The sequence below is a fragment of the Anabrus simplex genome, chromosome 1 (assembly GCF_040414725.1).
Source record: "Anabrus simplex isolate iqAnaSimp1 chromosome 1, ASM4041472v1, whole genome shotgun sequence".
Lineage (NCBI taxonomy): Eukaryota > Metazoa > Arthropoda > Insecta > Orthoptera > Tettigoniidae > Anabrus > Anabrus simplex.
Genome location: NC_090265.1, coordinates 236030088 through 236054639, shown reverse-complemented (window position 1 = coordinate 236054639; position 24552 = coordinate 236030088). Strand labels below are relative to the sequence as shown.

Below are 24552 nucleotides of genomic sequence, written 5' to 3'. Positions count from 1 at the left end.
ACAACCAAATATTTGTGTATATGAGGAGATGCCTCACTGGCAAGCATTTCCACATTGACAGTCTAATAAAAAGTTGTATATCAAACAAAAAACTGAAATTTCTGATTCCGAAAATTTTACAGTGGTAACACACGGTGACCCTATGCACCATACAATATCATTGTCCAAGAACTGGACTCCAGAGCCAGAAACTGATCAATAATAGCACATTTTTTCTTTCTTTACAATTTGCTTTACGTTGTGAACTGACACAGATAGGTCTTATGGCTACGATGGGATAGGAAACGGCTAGGAGTGGGTGCGAAGGAAGTGGCCATCGCCTTAATTAAGGTACAGCCTCAGCATTTGTCTGGTATGAAAATGGGAAAACATGGAAAACCATATTCAGGGCTGCCGACAATGGGGTTCGAACCCACTATCTCCAGCATGCAAGATCAAAGATCTGTGGCCCTAGCCACATGGCCAACTTGCTCTGTGGCACAATCTTAAAACAGGTACAAAAATGCAATCAAAATATAAATGACGACAGCTGAATTAGCATGAATTACTCTGGAATGTGTAAGAAGCAGCAGCAAGATTTTCAATAAAATCCTACAAGAACAATACTGATTGCCTCACTGGAATACAACTATTATTAACATCATTATAGACTGTTATGCCTTTCAGCGTTCAGTCTGTAAGCCTCTGTGAATTTACTAAATGTCACCACAATCCTCTATTTGTGACTAGTGCTGTGGCATTTAGTTCTATAGCTCTTATCTTTAAATTGTTACAAACCGAGTCTAACCATCATCGTCTTGGTCTTCCTCTGTTTCTCTTATCCTCCATAACAGAGTCCATTATTCTCTTAGGTAACCTATCCTCCTCCATTTGCCTCACAGGACCCCCCCAAGCCAGTTTATTCACACAGCTTCATCCATCGAGTTCTTTCCTAACTTAGCCTTTACCTCCTCATTCTGAATATCCTCTTATTATCTATTATTATTGAAAATGAAAATCCACAGCCTGTTTCCAGTCATTCGACCGGGTAAGGAATGGAATGAATGAAGCCCCCATCTAGCGGCGAGGACATCAATTGTACTGGCTGCCAAAGCCTATCGCACTCCTCTGGGGCAATGATGAATGAATGACAGATGAACTGAAATTATATTGGAGAGTTACTGGAATGAAATATGACAGGGAAACCGGAGTACCTGGAAAAAACCTGTCCCGCCTCCGCTTTGTCCAGCACAAATCTCACATGGAGTGACTGGGATTTGAACCACGGAACCCAGCTGTAAGAGGCTGGCGCTGCTGCCTGAGCCACGGAGACTCCCTTATCTATTATTATTATTACAAGGGTTTGGATGTTTAAGAAAAGTCATATTTTTTCTTTGTCTCTATTTTCTTGTCTGATTGGATTTTGGTGCAAATCAGGTGATTATCGTCACAATTAAGTGATTTTTTATTTGTCATATAAATGCATATTTTGGCTATTTTTTGTCACAAGGTCATATTTTGAGCTATTTTCGTAGAAAATTCATATTTTGGCTGTAGTTGTGCAAAATCGTCACTTACCGAATGAGAACTAGTATTCACAAAACTGCTTTTCCGTATCACATCTGGGGAACACAAGTGGAATATTCTGCTCTCTTGTATCATGACTGCGCAGGAACTGTTTTCCAACAGTTTGTCAGTAAGGTTTTATTTTTTTGTATTTTACAATTTTCCTTATGTTGCACTGACATAGAGAGGTCTTACGGTGACGATGGGATAGGGAAACGGCTAAGAGTAGGAAGGAAGTGGCCATGGCCTTAATTAAGGTACAGCCCCAGCATTTTCCTGGTGTGAAAATGGGAAACTATGGAAAACTATCTTCAGGTCTGCCGACAGTGGGGTTCGAACCCACTATCTCCCTGATGCAAGCTCACAGCTGTGCGGCCCTAACCGCATGGCCAACTCGCCCGGTTTGTCAGAAAGTCTGGTATATATTAAGTCAAACTTCGGAATTATATCGAGTGCAATTACTCGTTTAGAAGCTGCTAGCTTAGAAATTCATGCAAGTATTGAAATTGTGAGGAGTGTTGACCCTTCAGTACAACTATCACATGGAACAGTTGGCGTCAGTGTAAAACGGAAACTTCAAAACGTGCTTAATCGAAATAACTGTTTTCCCTGTGTGTGCAAGATAAATTATGTTCTTAAAGGAGAAGGTACCAGTACATTTCAAGATGAGTGCATACTCGACAGCAGTGATTTAACATTATGTAACTACGCACCAATAACGTCTTGTGATGTAGAAAGGAGCTTCTCTTCTTATAAGAATGTGTTATGTGATAATCGGAGGTCTTTTGCACCTTATGCTTAGAAGATGAATTTTGTCATACGCTTCAATTCCACCTGCAGAGAAGAATGAAAAAGTTATGTGAGTTTGCACTATATGCCTTGCCGCCCTATCATAATGTATTGAAAGACATCTACTTAATTCGTTTTGTGGTGCTCAATTTAAACTTTAATGCATTTGAGTAATATTAATGTAATCTGGGCTTAAATGTTCCAAACTATTTTAAAAAATAGATTTCTAGTTTTCTCATATTTTAAACCACCAACGAAGGGTGCAAACATGTTTTGACTTTTAAAATGTTGTGTGATCTGATAATCTTGGCGAACTTAGTACTTTATAGGTATGCATTCACAAATGTTTGATAAGTGAATCGAGGACAATAGACTGTGAATAACTGCTAAATGTGTATATTCAGAGAATTGATACTGATGATGATGCTTGTTTTAAGGGGCCTAACATCGAAGGTCATCGGCCCCATTCAGAGAATTAGTATGAAAGTAAGTATAAAGAATTAAGTTAAATATGTATCAAAGAAATTACCGTTTTGATTTATAACTTATTTTAAAATGGCCATATTTAGATTAGGGGCTGCCTGGCCAAGGCAGTAAAGGCATGCTCGGTTCGCCCGGAAGGACATGGGATCGAATCCCCGTCAGGAAGTCGTAAAATTTAAGAAATGAGATTTCCACTTCTGGAGGTGATGGCCCTGAGGTTCACTCAGCCTACACCAAAAATGAGTACCAAGTTAACTCCTGGGGTAAAGGCAGCCGGGTGTAGAGCTAACCCCTCTACCCCATCAAGTGCCGAGGTTACGGATAGTGGAAGCCTTTACCTTCCACCCCTCCAAGGGACTTCATGGCCTGTATGGAGATGACTTTGCTTTGCATATTTAGATTAATCATTTTCAGGTCATATTTTGTAATTTTTATGTCATGTTTCATCACTTTTGAGGTCATATTTGCTTGCTTATTTCAGCTATTTTTAGGTCTTAAACATCCGAGCCCTAATTATTATTATTATAAAAAAGTTTATACAGATAACAAGCAAGGTATTAAGCACAATAAGAAAAATACATATATCACTCTTTGGACATCTTAATAGAACACCTGACACCAGAATTAGCAGGAGACTAACTGAAAAAATATGGAATAGCAAGACCAAGATTAAATGGATTATGGAAATTAAGTATGATATTAAAGAACTACAAATAACAATACATGATCTCAAAAACAAAACAGACAAAATTACGATACTTCAAGACATATACACCAGGCCACAGACCAAGATTAATAAAAGGTCTAAAGGGAAGGTGTTTCCAGTTGAAGAAAGGAAGGTGGCATCTCTCAGAATGAAGAAATATTGGGCCGATAGGCAAAAAGTCCTTTGTATTAATTAAATAAATAAATAAATAAATAAATAAATAAATTTTAAAAAATATTACTATTCCATTCTTGTTGCAATATCCCATATAATCTCGAATACCACCGGCACTTTCTTTTTTTTTTTTTTTAAACTGTTTCTAAATATTGGGTGGGGGTCTTACTGAAGCCTTTCATTTCGTGGCACGATACTTCATGTCTCAGGGAATGTTACATTTTTTAGTGTATTTTAGTTTTAAGGGTTGGCACTGGATTCAACCACGTCCTCCAAAAGCGTTTGTTTGAAAATAACAAGTGGACTTGTGTGTACAATTTTGTTCTCTCTTATGTAATTCATGTGATAGGAGATTTGCTCTATAAATAATATAAATATAATATAAATGTGTGTAAATTAATTTTTTCACAAACATTTTTTAATTACAATAGCCTGCACTGGTCGAATACTCTCTAACATTTCATTTATTTTCCCTGTTGCTGTTTATTCTCTTCTTGAATATCTGTACAGATTTTGGAAAAGGATCAAACACTACCCTTGGTAAACTCTTCCACTCCTTCACGCCCTTCCCAATGAATGAAAATTTACCCCAATCGCTTTTGCTAAAATTCCTTCTAATTTTATACTTGTGGTCAGTTCTGCCGATATAACTATTTTCCACCTGAAGCCGCTCACGGATTTCTCCCCATGCTTCTTCTCCTGTATACTCTATATAATCCTATAAGTCTAGTTTTCTCCCTTCTCTTACTTAAAGTTTCCCACCCAAGTTCCTTTAACATTTCTGATACACTACTTTTTCTCCTGAAATCCCCTGTTACAAATCTTGCTGCTTTCCTCTGCACACTATCTATTTCTTTTAATAGGTATTCTTGGTGAGGATCCCAAGCACTGTTTGCATATTCCAATAATGGATGAACCATACTTAAGTAACTTTTTTCTTTTAATTCTTTGTTGCATCCTTTAAGTAGCCTCATTATGACATGTAACGATCTGTATGCTTCCCCATCAATGTCATCAACATGACCCTTCCAGTGCAAATTACTAAGTATTTGCACTTGCCATCTTTTGGAATAACTACCTCATCCAAAGTATATTCAGTTTTAAAGCTCCTGTTTGTAAATGTTGTAACAGTTGATTTGCCTCCATTAACCTTCATATTATTTTCTTCAACCCATTGCTGGATACACTCAAGGTCCCTTTGTAATTCTGAACAATCCTCAATGTTATTTATTTCCCTATAAACAATTATTTCATCTGCATACAATGTTATTTTTGACGTTATATTGTTCCCTAAATCATTTGTGTATATTAAGAATAGTAACAGACCGATTATACTACCCTGTGCAATTCCCTTCCAAACTTTCTCTTCCTATGATACATTGATACATTATTTCCTACTTTGACTTTCTGAACCCTTGAATTTAGAAATGTTCTTATCCAACGTATAACCCTTACGTCCAGTCCTATTCCCTCCAATTTCTTTAATAATATTCCATGTTCCACTCTATCAAAGGCTTTGGAAAGATCTATGGCTACGCAATCTAACTGGCCTCCTGAATCCAACTGATCTGATATGTCCTGCTGAAATCCCACCAGTTGTGCCTCACAAGAAAATTTCTTTCTAAATCCATACTGGATCCTCATGAACCAATTTTTATCATCACATATCCCTCTGATGTACTTTGCTATTAAACTCTCCAGTAGTTTACAGACTATACTGGTCAGGCTGATTGGTCTGTAGTTCTCTGGTTTCCTTATATCACACTTTCCTTTATAAATTGGTATTATTATAGATTCCTTCCATTCTTTTGGTATTATACTATTATTTATGACATAGTCAAAGAGAAATTTTAAATAAGGCACTATGTACCACCCCACTGTCTTTTATACCCCCCCCTCTCAGTAATTTGAACACTTCCTGCTGCTTTTCCTTGCTGAAGCAGTTGGATTTCTCTGAAAATATCTTCATTTGTGAATGAGAAGCTTCTTGTTTCCCTCTGTGTCTCTCCCTCTCTATCTTCTGTTTCGGTTTCCAACTCCTGACAATCATCTACTGAATCTCTTTATTCCCTACTAAATAGGTTTGCTTCCTCAGTATCTGTTAAATAGTGTTCACCCCTTCTCCCACCATTGTAGGAATTTGGATTCCTTTTCCTTTTAGATTCCTAATATATGAATACAGTGTAATGGACTCTTCACTTCACCGGCAACTACTGTTATGAACCTCGCCACGCACATAACCTTTTTCTACTATTAATATGGACTTACCCTCATCAGGATACACACCGCATTTTCTCTTGAACTAGAACTTACATACTTATGTGAATTCGCACACATCATACCTTGCACGAACTCCGCTCTATCCACCTTTACGATCTACGATAAACTAACTTCCTTTTCTCCGCTTGATGTCATGTGACATCGCCCGCTTTGTCACGCATGCTCCACTAACCTCTGGAATCTTCCAGACATATTTCTCATTATTCCACACTATAAATACCCGGCCTTCCTCTGAATGTGTTGAGATGGACTTTGGCCTGTGTGGAGGGAGCAACCTTTAATGTCATCTCCGTCCTTAGCGACATGTGCCCTGGACTCTCCATTTTTGGGCACAACTACTTGGTTCAAGATGAGGTATGACAAACTGATAATGTCCTTATTGTAACAATTTCTATGTTGCATTTGGAGCTATTTTCTTTACATATTCTAACTGGGAGCAGTGCATTTCCAGGCCGAGATTTCACTTGTATGTTCCATATCTAAGCCTCTATTGACTAACTAGTGACAATTTGCTTTCCAAATGTGCGTGTGGTATATCGGCAACTCTGCGACTCCTATACACACTTGTGCTTAATCAGTGATTCACCATTTATGTTTTTGCATACTTTGAGACTGTTTCATTATAGTATACAGTGACTTACGCCAGTATGACAACGTTAATTTGTGCCTATTCGGGTGATAATTGAAGAGGTGGCAACTTTCATATTACATTTAGACTTTTGCTTAGAAGACTTCATGCTGGTATACTCCAATCTGGTAACTGTGTACATCTTTTTCTTATTCTCGTTGTTCAACATTTCTCTTTATACCGTATTCATCCCTTTCTTGTCCATCCCTTTCAGCTCCTGGCCTATTCTCTTATTTGCTTTCATTCTCTTGGATATTTTATTCTTGGTGTAACAAATTTGTATTACATGTGGTTGGGAAAATTCCGTATTTGTACAGACTTCTATTCATCTAATATTGTAAGAGCTTGATTTAATTCTTCTAATATATCTATTTCCAAATTTTATCTTGGTTTCTCATCTGTTTTCACCCGTCATGTCCCTTATTTCTCCTGCCATTTTCTTTTAATTTTTTTAATATTATCTAGCATAGTTTCCACTGCGCCATCTGTGATTATTCTGGAATGCTTATTGGAGAACTTTTTTTTACCACGGCCTCCATTCACAAATTGGCGTTTTACTCGCTGTGTAATATTTCTGCCTACCGTTTGAAAGTATTCGGTGTCACCGATACTTTGGATTTCCCTTGGCTGGATTTATGAATAAATATATATATATATATATATATATATATATATATTATGCATATAGCCTACCCCCATAAAAGGGGTTACAACAGCCATTTCCCTTTGTGGTCATTACCCTCTTGAAGTATGCCATTCTTTTGCTTCCTTTTTCACTCCATTCAGTTCCCTCATTAGCTGTTTTCTAGTTTCTCTATTCTCCCTACCCTCTTTGATTTTCCTGTTTACTATTCTACATTTTCTTTTTAATTTTCTTATTTCCCTTGTATAATAAACAGGGTCTGAGGTCATTTTACCCTTCTTAACAGGCACAAATCTCTTCTCTCCTTCCCAAATGATTCCTTTAAATTTAGCCCAAAGTGTATCCACATTACTCCCTTCACTTATCCAACAACTGAATTGTGACTTAAGGTAAGTCCCAAACTCATCAACTTTAGTTTTTCTGTATAATTTCTTGTCTTGTGTGACCCTCTTATTAAGCATTTTTGGTACGAGTCTTACATCCTTTATTACAGCCTTATGGTCACCTATTCCTTCAATTACCTCAGTTTTATCAACAATTTCCCATGGTTTAACCAAGAATACATCTAGCAAGTTATTGAGATGAGTCGGTTCTTGTACTACTTGTGTAAATCCTCCCGGAAGTTCAACTGCTTTGTTCGCAGGTAAAGATCGCGTGGGATTGTATCTCCGGTGACCTCGTCTGAAAAAGTTTCCGGAAGTGCAGAATTTCCAATGCTATGGATGGCAATGAAGATGACGCGTGGGAAAGTGATAGTCAAAGTGATAGTGAAAGCTCCAAAAGTGGTACTTCTGATGATGAAAGAAATGTTGACTATCATTGTGTGATTGATAATTTTTCTGTGTGTGTTTTAAATAATTTGTTGGGTATTATTTTAAGGACACTTAAAAAGGTCTGAAACTATTTTAAATTCATAAAACATAAGTAGCAAAATGACATTCTTGTTCTGTAGCAAATACTGTAAATAAATTTGAAAATCCTTTGAAATATAGGGTGCAAGTCTTATTCAGGGGCGGGTGGTACTTGGGATTATATGGTGTTTAGCATTACCTTGAAATGGTTGCATAATTCACTTATCAAAACAATGTACATAAAACTGTTTCACACTATAGCATAGAAACTTACGTGGTCTTCTAACGATACTTGGATCAATATTTAAAGCTTCCAGAAGATCCATATCACAACCTCCAATGCAACCAACATGTCGATCGGGATAGAAGGGTATAAATGAACCTCTACGAAAAGTAAATTTTAACTTGTGGACATCAGGACCACACTGCAAAAGAAAAATTGAGATTATCCATCAATTTTTATTGTTTTATAATAAAAGGAAAGTAGCAGGAGTATCATGAGATATAGAAAAGCCAAAAATAAAAAGGAAACAAGTCTTACTGACCTAATAGCATGGTAAAAGCACAGAATAGCAGGAAGTGATTAAAAAAATACCTCTGATTATATTCACTTCTAGTCTATCTCAAATTCAAGCTGTTTCCATTGTGGTCGCTTTTATAAGTAAACTATTTTGACCTGCCATAAGTGATATTTAAAACAGTGAAATTTTCTGCAGAATTCAATGCACTGAACAGGTGGTTGGACAATTCTGAACAGACTCCAAAGGCCAAAACACTACCCACCTGACACAGACTACAGGCTTGAACTATTTCAGGCCAGGTTATAAACTAAGTTTCCTTCCAACAAACAGTAACTCATATGAACTGCTACAAATGAATCCTGATGATAAAGATTATTCATCATCATCATTATTTTACAGTTCCAGTTTCCCGGTTACTGTTGGCGAGCCTCTTTCATTCTGTCTTATTGAGAAATGTTCTGTTGTTAATGACGTCCTCCAGTGTCCTTCCCCGATCTGCAATGTCCATCTTTATGATGTCTATCCAGTGGGTTCTTGGTCTTCCCACCTTCCGTTTCCCTGCCACATGTCTCTCCAAGTTAACATATGCTGTCGTTGTTGGCTCCATCCTCATTAGATGCCCAAACCACGTCAGTCTAGACGTGCTGACCCAATCTAACAATGATGTAACAATACCAGCTTCCTTCCTAACCACATCATTCCTTAACTTGTCCTTTTTTTTTTTTTAAACTATGGACCTAAGGAACTTTATCTCGGATGCCTGCAACCTTGATGAGTCTTTCTTAGTGAGGGTGCAGGTTTCAATACCATAGGTTAAGATTGGTATGAAGTACTGATTGAACATCACCAGGTTAATTGTTGGTACTTTGGGACCCCAGAGGAGTGTTCGATCTTGCTGGTAAAAGTGAGAGCTCTTCTGCACTCTATTTGCCATTGCCACCCCCTTTGTTGCTAGTGTATCTCGAGATATTACACTGCTGTGGTATGTAAAGCTTAACACTTTCTAGTGGATGGTTTCCTAGCATGATGTTCGCTGGTCGTCCCTCTCTGTTTATTGCCATCACTACTGTTTTGAGTTCACTTATCTTGAGATTGAACTCCTCGAACTTAACCTTCCATTCATTGAGCCTCGACTGTACTTCTTCCTCAGTTTCTCCCCAGATCATAACATCATCAGCTAAGACCATTGCATTTAGTTCACCAGAGGTATTCTTGATGTTCTTCATTATGTCATCCATAATGGTCATAAACAATAAGGGGATAGCGCACTGCCTTGCTGGACACCACTTTCGGTCTTGAACCAGGATGAATGTTAGTCACCCAATCGCACACAGCTGGTACAGTTCTCATACAGCATCTGGACTTTCCTCACCAGTCCCTCTGGCACATTCCCTTTTCACAGGCATTCCCATATCTTCGCTCTTGCAATACTGTCATATACCTTTTCAATGTCACAGAAAACCATAACCAGATCTTTTCCTTTTTCCCAATATTTTTCCATTAACATACGGACAATGAAGATTAGGTCTGTTGTGGACCTGTAAGGCCAGAAGCCATACTGTTCCTCTTCAAACTGTGGCTCTAAGATGACTGGCAATCTGCTCTCTAAGATTTTCTCAAGAATCTTTAGCCCATGAGAAAGGAGTGTTATTCTCTGGAAGTTGGAGCATTTTCAGTGATTTCCTTGCTTAAACAAGGGGATTATGACACCCTTGCTCCAATCAGTAGGTATCTTGCCATCTTTCCAAACTGCATTGAGCACTCTGTGTAGCCACTGTAAACCCTGGACTCCTGCTGCTTTAATCATGTCCGTGCTGACTTCATCGATTCCCGGGGATTTCCCTTGCGGCATCTTCCTAAGGGCTGCTTCTGTTTCTGCCCATCTAATGGGAGGTTCCTCTGTGCAGGTTTCAACAGCTGGTTCTTTTTTTCTTTGATCTGCTTCTGTCCTGTTCAATAGGTGATCAAAATGATTCCCCAGAACCACTCTGAGATCCTCTTCTTTCCTGGCCAGGTTTCCATTAGGATCCTCAATTGCTTTGATGGTTTGAACTGAATTCCTTTTGTTTTTTATCACTCTGAACGATAGTTTCATATTGCCTTTGCTGTCTTCCTTCAGTTATTGAGTAAATTTCTCCCAGCACATTATCTTCTCCTCTTCTACTCCTCTTTTAACTCTCAATTTCTTGTCCCAGTAAACCTCCTCGAGGTCTCTGATCTTCCCCTCGTCCCTTACTTGTTCTGGCTTGGATTTCTCTCTATCTTATTCTTTTTGTGCTATATTCCTTTCCTTTATTGAGGATCTTACTCTTTCATTCCACCAGGGTCTCTTTTTTCCTTACTCTCGCACTTGTCTTCCCGCAAACCTCTATTGATTCTTTTATCAAGGTGTTTTTAAATTTTGTCCACTCTACCTCACCACTCTCCACTTCTTCGATAGGCAGTTGTCCTCTTATATGGTCCTGATAGTCAGTCCTTTTTCCAATTTGTTGTAGTTCTCACACCTTAATCTTAGGTCATTTCCTGGTTGTTATCTTTGGTACATTAATGTCTTTCAGATCTGCTACTAATAACCGGTGGTTGCTATTGAGGTTCTCACTTAGAATCACCCTGACATCAGTCACAAGTCTGCTTCTTTAACAGTTTCTTATGCAGAACTGTAGGAGATGTTCTCCTTCTGAATTCTTTCTCCCAAAATCATGTGGTCCCATCACCTTCTCATAGCCATTTCTGTCTGTCCCGAGCTGTGCTTTGAGGTCCCCGATGATAATTGCCCTCTCTTCACTGATGGTCTCTTCTAGGCCTTCGAGAAACTTGTTCTTTTTATCTTGACGGCAACCCGTCTGAGGGACATACACTTGCACCAGTGTCAGCTTCTCTTTCCCAAGGTGAACTGTTAACTTTATAATCTTCTCATTGATGTACAGGATCTCTGTAATACCATCTAACTCTTTAGACAACATCAAACCTACTTCATTTCTCATCTCTCTGTTGTTACCATTCCAGTAGAGGGTATAGTTCTTCCTCAACTCTTTCTTCCCTTTACCTTTCCATTTAGTTTCACTCAGTCCGAGGATTGATATTTTCCTTCTCTCCGTGATGTCCACTAACTCTTTACATTTCCCAGTCACACTCAATACACTGATTGTTCGTATTCAAGTGTGTTGTCTTCTCCGGGGTTGTTGCACAATCGCAAGGCCTGGCCTATCATCAGGCTGTAAGCCATCATACCTGCCGTGGGTCTGCGGTGGCTGTTGTCTACTATATTCCTTTGTTTGCATCCGAGGCTCGTATGCGTGTTGAAAGCGATTGCAGTTACTGTCCAACTGACTTGCTAGGCCTAACGTTAGAGAAAATCTTCTGTCAGGGTTATCTCCCTTAGCCTTTAGCAGTCCACTGCCACATCTGCAAAGCAGCAGCTTCCAGCTGAATTTATGTGTTATTTCCTACACAATGGCTTCAACAAGCCCCCTAAGGGTGAACTCCTCTGCCCATAGCCTTGGCCAGCCAGTCGCAGGTAGTACCGTCTAGTGTTGCATACGATAGCAGAATGTACCTGACCTGAGATTATTGTTTGAGAGAGAGAGAGAGAGAGAGAGAGAGAGTGTGTGTCTCAAGAGTCATGATAGTCAAAGTCTGTGTGTTTGAACCTGTCTGTATCGGAACTGCTAGTGTGAAGTCACAGGTGTATGCGTTCGAAGGGATGTGAAAGGTGACACCTGTCAATCAGCATTATGGAAGGATCGCCCATTCCAGCTAAACACCAGGCAGCAGAAGACTCACTGTGAGGACAAGAGACTTTTGTAAACAGCCACTGAAGTGTTGCCATTTACTGTGAAGTACAAATGTGTGTGTACTGATTGGGTCATCATAGATTAAATTAGTCTAGTCAGCATTTTATTCATAACAGTATGAAGTGACAGCTTCAAATCAATTGCAAGATCTAGAGTATTTTCTGACCTTCCTGAACTTTTCTTGAGGCCGGAGCGGTCGCTCACACTGCCAACTTATAGGGTTTAAGCAGCCTGGAAAAATCCCCCTCCCTTTCCTTCCCTTCTCAGTCTGTCTCCCTTTTTCCTTTTTTTTTCAGGGTATTATGTTGTATAGTTCTGTCTTGTAACGTGCTCTAACTCTTACCCCTTTTTGGGTTTGATATTTGATTATTGTGGCCTTGGCCTTTAATCACGATTGTCAAATTGTATTAATACCTCCCCCTTCTTTCTTAATCAGTGTCATTTTTTAAACGAAAAAAAATTTAAATAAAATATATACTAATTGTGGTTTTCTGCCGAATACGGGTCTTGGGCTTTTGCAGAAACTTATTGGTGTTATTCGCAAGATTAAAAAAAAAAAAATCAAGATCTGTCTCAATTGCATTTTATTGTTAAAAGCCCCCCCCCCCCCCCCCCTACTAAAATCGTTGTGATTCCTATTCTTGGATTGTTGCACTTTTCCTGTTCCAGTCATTTATGGTTGAAATATAATTTGTTATATAATTTGTTTAAATTGATTACCTTTTCTTCAATATTATTTGTTGTAAGCTCCCTCACCTCTGTTCTCTCCTCTCTCTCTCTCTCTTTTTTTTTTTTTTTTGACTCTGCACTTACCACGGACGGCCCTCTTGGTCGAAGTTCCACTGACTCTGCTGATTGATAAATGTCATGTTTAACACATCAGTTTTTGTGTTGCCGTAACCTAATGAGATTTATGGTTTTGGGTATCTGACATATGCCCTTCCGTGGTCTGACAAGTTCCCACCAGTGAAATGATACCTGCCTGCCTTAGATGCTGAGTAGCTCGAAATGTATACTGTTTGATGATCCTTTGTGCCGTGGGTCGATCACTTTTCATTACCTGTGCTGTGATTTACATCGTTTTCGTCATTCCTATGAATATATCATTTATTGATACCACATACTATTCATTTCGTCACCCTGAATTTTTGGAAGTATTTACATGAAGAATGAAATAATTATTGTAATTACAGCATATTCAAACTCTCCTATAACTATGAAACAGTAAATAAAACTCTGAAGTAAACCTAAGAACAAATTTCTGACATGACATCTCACTCCACAGGACTGTATGCACGAAAAATAGGCGTTATGAAAATCAGCCTGTTTAACACAGACTATTCCTGGCAAACTAACAGAGATACATTTGATATTCCAATATCACTACGTGTTTCAAGGCCTCAGCTAAATCCCATAATAATAAATTTAATGCAAAGATGCAACCCCTCCCTGCAGGGGCCTCATGCTTTGGCTTGATCATGCGCATTCAGTACTCTTTGGATTACCGTAGCGAATGAACACGCCAAACTTCCTTAAAAGATTTTTGTCTCTTTTAATCACAACTACACAGGCTAGCAAATATAAGTGACAATATAGCAAATAAAAGTAAAGTTTGTGAATAAATGAATGAAAGTAAAAAATCTGCAACAAAAGTTTCTTTACATTATATGAAAAGAATTTCATTTTATAATCCATATTGTCAACCTTAAACAAGTGTTAAGAGATCTTTTTGAGGAGAAATCCAACTTTACAATACTGGAAATTTCCAGAAATCGTAAAGTTGGATTTCTCCTCAAAAGGATCTATAACTTTAAAAAGTTTTGGAGTTCCATATAGGAAACCATCTAATACAAAATTACCAAATTATATATCGAAGTTAGCAGTGGGGAAGTATGTCGAGTGCTTCATTTGCTGCAGTTGTTAATGTATCTGTTGTTCTACCCCTAACTTGTAGCAATGCATCATCTGTATAAGTAATTAGCATACAATTATCGGGATGCTTCTGTTGAAGAATGTCATTATAGAGTATGTTCCAGAGATCCGGGCTACAAGCAGAGCCTTGTGGGCATCCTCGATCTACGTTTCTTGTCACAGTTGTGCCACAAATGGTCAGGTGCACTTTTCTTATTTGTGAAGTAATTTTGCATTAGACTATAAATGTTTTTTGGACAACCCTTCACTTTCACTTCACGCCACCATGCAAAGCTGAACGCACCAGAGATATCTAATGATACTAGTAGTCCGAATTCTTTGCAATCGTAGATTGATTTCATCCATTGTGTCACCTTATGTACTGCATCTTCTGTAGATTTTGATGGCATAAACCCAAATTGATTTTCATGTAAACTGTTCTTTATTACAAAGTTAAACATCACTCTATTAATTATAAGTATCTCTAAGACTTTTCCTAACACAGGGAGTAAGCTTATTGGACGTAAACAATTGGCTGTATATTTATTTTGCTTTCCGTGTTTAGGGATCACTTTTATCATGACCTCTTTCCAACAGTCTGGAAAAACACAGAGTTCTAAACATTTATTAAACAGTTTCGAGAACAAATCAGGACAGGCACTATGAATATGCTTCACAATATTTGCAGATATGGCATCAATTCCTGGGGCTCTCTTATCATCTAACTTTGTCAGTCAGTCATTTCACTCATGTTCGCGCGCGGCTAACACGTGAGTTGTGAGGCTCCCGGAGAAAGTAAAAATAGGAGGGGAAAAACAGTGAAGTGTGCATTGAAACCGTGCTCGTGTTCCGTGTGTAAAGCGTGTTTAACTGATAGCTAAGTACCACATACAAAAAAGCTACGGTTTCATAATTATCTTTAAATTATTGATTGCTTTGTGAAGTAGCGTCATGCCTGCATCCAAGCCCAGAGGAAGTGCTGCCAACCCTAGCGTGGAGGACACCATTCGGCGCGTACTCCAGGAGCCGGACTTAGCGAAGGTGCTAGCCGATGCGATTGCAGCCAGCATAGAAACTAAAGTTTTAAATAGAGTGGAGGAGGCACTGTCCGAGTTCAAGACTTTGCATGAGGAACTTAGAAAACAACTCAGTTTAAAGGACAGTGAAATTGAACAATTGAGGCAAAGCTTGGAGGAGCTAAGGACATCGTCTAAAGAAGAAATTATCTCTCGGACTGATGACCTCGAGCAGTACCAGAGGAGAGACAATCTGCGAGTGTTTGGTGTGCCTGAGACTGAAGGGGAAGACACTGACCATCTTGTACTGGATGTTGCACGAAAAATAGGAGCTGACATTCAGTTAGCCGATATTTCGCGCAGCCACCGTGTTGGTCCGAAGACGGGGCAGAAACCTCGCCCGATAATAGTTAAACTTGTGTCATACAGAGATCGCAGCAGACTGTTTCATAATAAGAGGAAGCTTAAAGGGAGTGGGGTCACCAACCGGGAAGATCTGACGACCTGCCGGCTGAGCATCCTTCGTGCAGCAGTGGAGCTCCACGGACTGCGTAACGTGTGGACCAAAGACTGCACGGTCATCATTCGGAAACCAGACGGCAGCAAAATCCGAGCAACACGGATGGAACACATCACATTGTAAATATTAAGATAACATTATTTTCCATAGTTATGAAACTCCGTTGCCCACTATTCTGAACTGTAACTTTGAAATTTCAGTATTACTATATTTGTATATACATTTCCTATTCGTAACACTTCATTTTTAATTTTATTTAACTTTTGAATTTAACCAAATACGTGTATGTGCGTTCTTATTTTTTATGATTAGTATTAATGTAATATTTTTTAAATAGTTTCAATACTTTACCAGTAATATATACTTCATTAATTTAAGACAAGACACCCCTAGTTTAGTTGTCCTTTAAAAATATTAGGTAATTTTATGCACAGTTAATTCATTACCTGCACCCTTGTACTTCAGTTAACGATAATTTTCTCCTAGCCCCTAGTGTTTATTTGTCTATTTTGGTGATTTACATTCTACCAAGTTGGTTACTGTCACGGGTCACAATGGACATTCCTCTGACGTCACCTGTTTATCTCAGCAGCCACCAGGCCATGTACCCTCTCCTTTCCTTCCGCTGTCCCCGCTCCCCCCACCCTCTAGTTCCAACCCTGACCAAAGTACCGCTAACATTCTTAAGAACTTCGTCTCGCAACATCCTAGAGCCTTTCACGTCTGTCATATAAACGGCCAAAGCTTATTAGCTGCCAATCGAATGGATGAGCTTACAGAAATATTCACCCCAGTTGTTTTCCATGTCCTACTAGTGTCTGAGTCATGGTTGACAGATAAGAGCCCGTCTTCTTTGTGTCAATTTGAAGGCTACTCACTTCTGAGAAATGACCGCACACACAAGCGAGGTGGAGGGGTATGTGGCTATTTCTTAACCAGCCTCAAACCCAAAATGTTAGGTCATTCACTAGGCAGGTATGAGAGAAAACCAGAATACATGTTCGTAGAAATAACAGCGAACGGGATTAAAGCCCTTGTAGGAGTAGTTTACAAACCTCCGAATATAGGCCACTTAGAAGACTTTGAAGCTGACTTAACTGAACTGCTGCCAGACTACCCCCACACAATAATTATGGGAGATTTTAATACGGACATAATTGACGTAACTTCTCCCGAAACCACGCGACTTAAAACGTTGTTTCAATCCTATAATATGGACATCTTGCCTCTCTCTCCAACTCACTACACATCTCATTCGCACACTCTGTTAGATCTTATAGTTACCAGCAATTCAGACAGAGTTCTCAATGTTGGTCAAACCTCTGTACCTGGTATTTCTGCACATGACGCAATATACATCTCGTATGACCTCCGGCCACCGAAACGCTCCCAGAAATTTATTACCTATCGACCATTGAAAAATATAAATAAAGATAGACTCTTCCAGGACGCAAGCAACATACCCTGGCACAACATAACGACATATAACAAACTAGACGACAAAGTCACTTTCTTTAACAGCAAAGTAACGGAATTATTTGACAAGCATGCCCCAAAGCGGCGAGCGAGAATATCTAAAGAACCCTCTCCGTGGTTAAATGACGACATTAGACAACTAATGAAACAAAGAGACTGCGCCCACAGACAATACAAAAATGACCCTACTGTACAAAATTTTGACGAATATAGGAAGTTACGGAACAAGACAACACAACAAATACGGAATGCTAAACTGCGGCATGCTTACAGTTTAATTACGCCTAACGGTAGAACAGCGACGACATTGTGGAAATCTATTAATAACCTTGGACTTACGAAGAACAAAAACAAAGACGAAATTACAGTACCTCTCGAGGCTCTTAACGAGTACTTTATTGCTAGTTCCTCTGCAGTATGACCTGTCGACAAACAGAAACTTATGAACCATTACGATACACACCCCACCCCTGACAGAGATAAATTCTATTTCAGTCACGTGACACCCCTCCAAGTCAGGAAAGCAGTTCTTAGAATAAGCACAAAAGCAAAAGGAATTGATGACATTGGAACTGACATGGTGAAACTAATTCTTGATTTCATATTACCAACTTTAACCCATTTAATCAATTTCTCTCTTCTATACTCCACATATCCAACTCTCTGGAAGAAGGCTATTGTGCTACCTCTTCCGAAAAGTCAAACGCCTTCGAACGAGGGAGACTATCGTCCAATATGTATTTTATCAGCTTTATCTAAAATCTTAGAATATATAGTCCATAAACAAATGTCAGAGTACCTTCAAACGCACAATCTCCTTAATCCTTTCCAGTCCGGTTTCCGACAGGGACATAGTACAACTACAGCCTTACTCAAAGTGACTGAGGACGTTCGACAAGAAATAGACAGAGGATGAGTCACAGTTTTAGTACTACTAGATTACAGTAAAGCTTTTGACAGCATAGACATTGACATATTACTTGTAAACCTGAAGGCTCTACATTTTTCTCAAAGTACGATTGCTTGGATGCATTCCTATCTTTACGGACGTCAACAATGTGTGAAAGGTAATAATGGAATTGTTTCATCGTGGCGTCACGTGAATAGAGGAGTCCCTCAAGGCTCTGTACTTGGACCACTTCTTTTCGCACTCTTTGTGAATGACATATCATCGAATTTAAGACATTGCAAATACCACATGTACGCTGACGACCTTCAACTCTACACAGACTCTACAGCACAAGACCTTCAGGAAAATATAGACTTACTAAACATTGACTTACAGACTGTTAGTGAATGGCCTGCAACTGAACCCTACAAAGTCACAAGTAATCCTTCTTGGCCACCAAAATCAAATGGCAAGTATCAATAAACGTCCATTGCCGAGAGTAATCCTTCAGAATGTTGCAATTCCTTTTGTACCACAAGTGAAGAACCTCGGCGTTATCATGGACGAACGCATTACTTGGTCTGGACATATCTCACATATCTGCCAGAAGGTTTTCTCTGCTCTTCATTCTTTATATTTCTGATAAAACTTAAGCAGAAATTAATCGAGGCTCTTGTAATGCCACATTTCGACTATTGCGATGTTGTTTTCAATGATGTGAGGCCACTGCTGTCCCTAAGGCTACAACGCGCTCAAAACGCATGTGTGAGGTATATATGCAATCTAAGAAAATATGACCACGTGTCATCATCTTTCCTAGAACTAGAGTGGTCGTGACTCCACGTTCGTCGTAATCATCATACTCTGTCTCTCCTCCACCGAGTCCTTACTACATCTTCCCCAACTTACCTTTCTTCGCGTTTCCATTATTTCTCAAATGTGCATAACAGAGGTACACGGCCTCAAACATCAAACCTGCTCGTCATTCCTCACCATCGAACTGCAACATATAATAACTCATTTTCTGTGTTTGCCGCCCGAGAATGGAATCTCTTACCGGATGACGTCAGAGGAATACCAACCACCAGGTCATTTAAAAGAGCGTTAAGAGGTACAGCAGGATACGAATGAACTGTGCATTTCTAGTCCTTTACTGATGGTGTTAGTACATTATTACTACTAGCTATTATTATTATTATTATTATTATTATTATTATTATTATTGCTGTTTTTATTATTATTAGGCCTATTATTATTGTTGTAAGTATGTTTATCTCACTGGGGTGGAATTTTATTTCTGTTATAAAATATTTAGATTGTCTTTAACTGTGCTATACTTAGTATTAATTACGGTAGTGTTAACTTTGATTCTATGTACAAATTGGTTTAGTGTAAGAGAAGGCCTAATGGCCTTAACTACGCCAATAAAGACATTTATCTATCTATCTATCTATCTATCTATCTATCTAATCACATGATTGTCCGATTCGTTGGCTGAATGGTCAGCGTACTGGCCTTCGGTTCAGAGGGTCCCGGGTTCGATTCCCGGCCGGGTCGGGGATTTTAACCTTAATTGGTTAATTCCAATGGCCCGGGGGCTGGGTGTTTGTGCTGTCCCCAACATCCCTGCAACTCACACACCACACATAACACTATCCTCCACCACAATAACACGCAGTTACCTACACATGGCAGATGCCGCCCACCCTCGTCGGAGGGTCTGCCTTACAAGGGCTGCACTCGGCTACAAATAGCCACACGAAATTATTATTATTATCACATGATTAACTTCTTTCATGCTAAAAGGCTTTTCACCTTCTGTTTCTGGTGAAAGCATGGGTTCTTTCGAAGGGCAGTCTACCTTTCATTATCAGCTTTGTCTCTAGGAAAAAATGTCTCTACGAGAGTATTTGCAGTTTCTAATGGTGTTGTTGTGAATTCAATGCCAGTGTCAATAGTATGCAGAATAGTGTTGAGGATACCTGATTTTTGGCATACTTTATTAACCCATTAACGTCCAACGTTGCATTAACGCAACATTTTATTTTTGTCTTTATCCCAACTTAAGGTTGCAGTGAATTTTAATTTTAAGCATTGATATATTGAAGGAACATCCTAGAAATATTGTTGATCCAGCTGTTTACGCTAAATACATGTAATAGCAATTTTTATGAATTTTTCAAAATTGAAAAAAATCACAACATGTAACCAGGTTGAGTTCTGAATTTTTTTTCAGAAATAGAATAGATATTTTGTGTCTATTTTTATATATTCAAACTTTATAGACATACCTGTAAGAAAATAGGTCTTTTTCACACAATGAATCTATCACGTGAAGCCTCTTATTGAAATTTACAATAATGTTGCGTTCACGCATCTTTGGGATTAACAAGGATGTATTCCTGATTCACAGACTGCTCACTTGACTGCACTAGCAACTCTGTTCCTTCCTTCATTGTTGCTCACTTGACTGCACTAGCAACTCTGTTCCTTCCTTCATTGTTGAAGTGTGCGTTTGTAGTGGAGTGAGGAAGCATGAAACTGTATTTGTGTGCTGATAAACAATATCGCAAGAAAGGTACCGTACGCTAAACTCTATGAAAAAATTAATTATTTTATAAATAGGACATTTTTGCTTGCTGTGGAATTATGTATAACATTTTTCGTATTTATATTAGGATTTCATTGTTTTCCGACATGTGTCACATCAACCAGAAAACACTAACTGTGGCAGAACTCGTAGCTATCTTAGAAGAAGTAGAAGAATAAGATGATGACCCAGTGAATGCAGATAACATTGACGCTGTCTATATTTTACCTGATGTCGATGAAGTAACTGATGAAGAAGACTTTGTCTTGTGGAAGAGGAACAAGTACGTGACGTGGCTGGTACCTTTGAAATACATGTAAGTACTGAACAAGAACTGGAGTATGAACCTGAGCGGGTCAGCTGTAAGGAAACCTAAAAAACAAGGAGAAAGGAAGAAGGAGCAGCTCCCAAACTGGAGAAAAGTTGCTCCTGTCTATACTTCTTCACCAACATCAGAAGAATAGGCTAAAATTGGAGAAATAAAAATCAATGTAAGTGGTAAGTCACCTTACGGAGTATTGTTACTGTACTTTGATTCACAAGTTCTGCAAATGATGAAGCAGCTACTATAGCATTGTTACTGACTGCGTCAAAATCTTTGCACCATATTGCTTCATTTTGGAGCAACTTCAACATTTGAGGAGAATCAGATACACAATCATCTGCACGACAATGGCATTGCCAATTATAGGATTTGAGTTGGGGGTAAAAAGTGGTGGTGGCCTCTGTTTATTTATTTGGTTGACAGTGTCATCGTAAATTCTTGGAAAATACATAGACTAGTAAACAATGAAAAAATCTCTCAGCTTATGGAGGTTTTTCTTCTTTTTGTCAGCCCAGTACTGTTTCATCCTTTCTGAACATAATTTTCTTTCTGCTTCTGGAATCACTCTTCCTATTCTCTGCTTGTTGATTTTTGTCTGTAGTCTAGTGTGTTTATCTTTGAATATTTTGAGTGTATTGGTTTTGTATTTTAAATCTTCTATTGTAATATGAAACTCTCTCATGTCTTCATGATAGGAGGATTTTATAAATATTTTCTTTTGTAAAGTGATAACCGTCAATACGGAATGAGATTCATAACTTGCAATTCTTTAAGTTCTGTGTAATATTATTCTTATTCTTACTCTTCCATCACTTTTTAATTATTTTATTATTTTTCTACTGATTCTATTTTCTGGTGACCGTATTAGATGGCCTAAGAATGATATTCATTTCTTTTTCATTGGGCTAGTCACAGGTTCTATTTCTTTATAAACTGTCTCATTGGAAGCTAGTCTCCAGACAACATTTACTTGATAATTTTTATTTAAAAAGGTCCTCACTATTCTCCTTTTAACTTGAGTACTCTATCTATTGCAACTGTGTTTGTTGTTTTGAATAATGTTTCACTTGGATATGTAATTTGTGGCTGGGTGACTGTTTTGTAAAGTTTCAATTCGGTTGCTATTGAGAGACACTTTATTATATGCATTCTTGGTAACATGCTGTGCAGTAACCAGTTTATCTATTCTATTTTGCCATGCTGGTTTCTTGTTCAGGTTACATGTGATTATTTCACCTAAATATTTAAATTTTTCTACAATTTTTATTTCTTGGTCTCCCAGTTTAATTTTTTTGCAAGCAGAAGTTGAGTTAGCATACCTGCCAACTTTTAGAAACCAAAAACAGGAAGATTTTTAAATTCTTGGATTTCATCACATATATTCCACCACAGTCTACAAGAAAAAAGGTCAGGATAATAAAGGGCATACATATCTACAGTTACAATGCGAATTGACCATTAAATTTAAAATCTTCAACTAAGAAAACATAAAAATGGTTACAGGAAAATGAACCTAAACACTCTCATTTATGACACTTACATACGAATAATATAATACCATATTTTCTCTTCGTAATTAATACACATTTTCGACGAAAAAATACAGGCGAAAAATTCGGATGTGTAAATTAGTCAAGGAATTCAGATCTTTACAAATTATTTACATTTAAAAGATACATCAAATATAATATAAACACAATTGGTTCAACTCATTTGCTGTTATCGTCATTTGGCGTAAAATTCCGGCGTGAGATTTTTTCTGAAAAGTCAAATAGGGTACATCAGGTAAGTTAGACATGTGGGTTTGAAGTACCGACACTACAAAATATTCTTCTCATTACGAGCTGACAATACGACCTGAATGATATACCGGCAAAGAAAGAAAACTGTCCAACATGAGAAGAGCCGGGCATCGAAGGAGGGACCCTGCTACATTACCCCAAACCATTCGTATCCAATCTTGTATGAGTGACGTGTCCATCCACCCTTTTTCTTGAATACGAATGTGGATCACTCGTGGAAATTTTGCTTTAGGCATTGTTTTTCATTTTAGAACAACGTAAGGTGCAAGTTTTCTGCCATCAGCTGTTACAGCAAGCATTGCAGTACCGGTACATCATTGTTTTTTGCTTCCGGTAGAGCGTACGATAACACTGTATGTTCCTTTCTTATCGATTGTTCGACTTTGTGGCATATGGAAACTGATTGGCGTCTGACCTGCAGTTCCTAAAAGGGAGATCAAATATTCCTTCACTTTACGCTTCTCAATCACAAAGCGATGAAAATGGTTGAATCATTCGTCATTTTTTGGCATAATGTTGTTCTTCGTCAAAGAGAAAGTCCATTTCTCTTCATAAAATTAATCAGGTCTCGGCTAACCTTCAAATCCGAGACACCATGTTCCGCTGCTATTTCTCAATCTTTAAAATACAGCATTTCGTGAGAAACGGCTTATCCAACATTGCGTAACAAAATCATATACTTAAGCAGATAATCCTCTACTTGCGGAAACTTGCCGCTTTTTGGTCTGTGAAATGCTTTGCGAGACTTGTTGGCCGCTTGAAGTGCACTTCTGTTACCGTGGTAGCGCACGTTTGATTTGGACATTGAATACTTGCTGCCCGCTGCTCTATTACCGTATGTTTCGGCGTAACTGATCACCGTGAGTTTGTATGATGCAGTATTACTCCAATACTGTGGACTGACAATTTTGAGATCACAGAATGTCCCCTACCCGAAACAGTCGTTGTAAAACTAGTGCAGTGGGATTTCCTGACAGCTAATAACAGCACGTTGCCCTGTGTTTGGAATGCCCTCTTTCGCAATAGGAAGCCTGCTACTTGAGTAGTTGACATCTTTATTTTGAAACGCATCCAGAGCTGAGTGATGTATGTTCGAAGTTGTGGATGCGTCCAATACATGAACATTTCTTTTTCTCCAGTTTGGACCCAAAAATATTGGGATGCGTAAATTATGCAAGGGCGTTAATTAGCGAGAAAATACAGTAGTTTCCTTTATCAGACGGTAAAATGAATGGAAATTTATAGGTATCTCGGAACACTTGGAGATAATGTTTGTTATATTTTTTGGCCATAGCGAGAAAAGAAAATGCCAGAAACTGTCACCAACACAACACCCTTAAAAACATTCAACTCATTAAAATTATGCACTCAAATACTACCACATACAAAACAATTCAATATGTCCCGTACATTATTAACATGAAACTTTGACAGAGGGGTGGGAGCATAGAAATGCAAGAAAAAACACGTGGCCTACAACTCCAACGAAACTACGCATAGAAACGATGTTAACAGCGCGTGAACAACACAATAACAAACTCATTCTTTCATCCCGATTAACTAAGTCGTTAGCGCGCACCAGCCTCTTGCTTTGCAGTACGATCGCCGC

The 24552-nt window shown here is 38.5% G+C and overlaps 1 protein-coding gene across 1 annotated transcript in view; it reads right to left on the bottom strand.

Moving 5' to 3' along the window:
* Window positions 1–24552, bottom strand: part of Top3alpha (topoisomerase 3-alpha) — a gene marked incomplete at its 3' end in the record, with an annotated part of 217121 nt that overhangs the window by 55442 nt on the left and 137127 nt on the right. The window contains exon 13 of the mRNA XM_067138868.2: window positions 8374–8524. Coding sequence (XP_066994969.2) covers window positions 8374–8524 — 151 coding nt within the window. The remainder of the gene's footprint in view (window positions 1–8373; window positions 8525–24552) is intronic.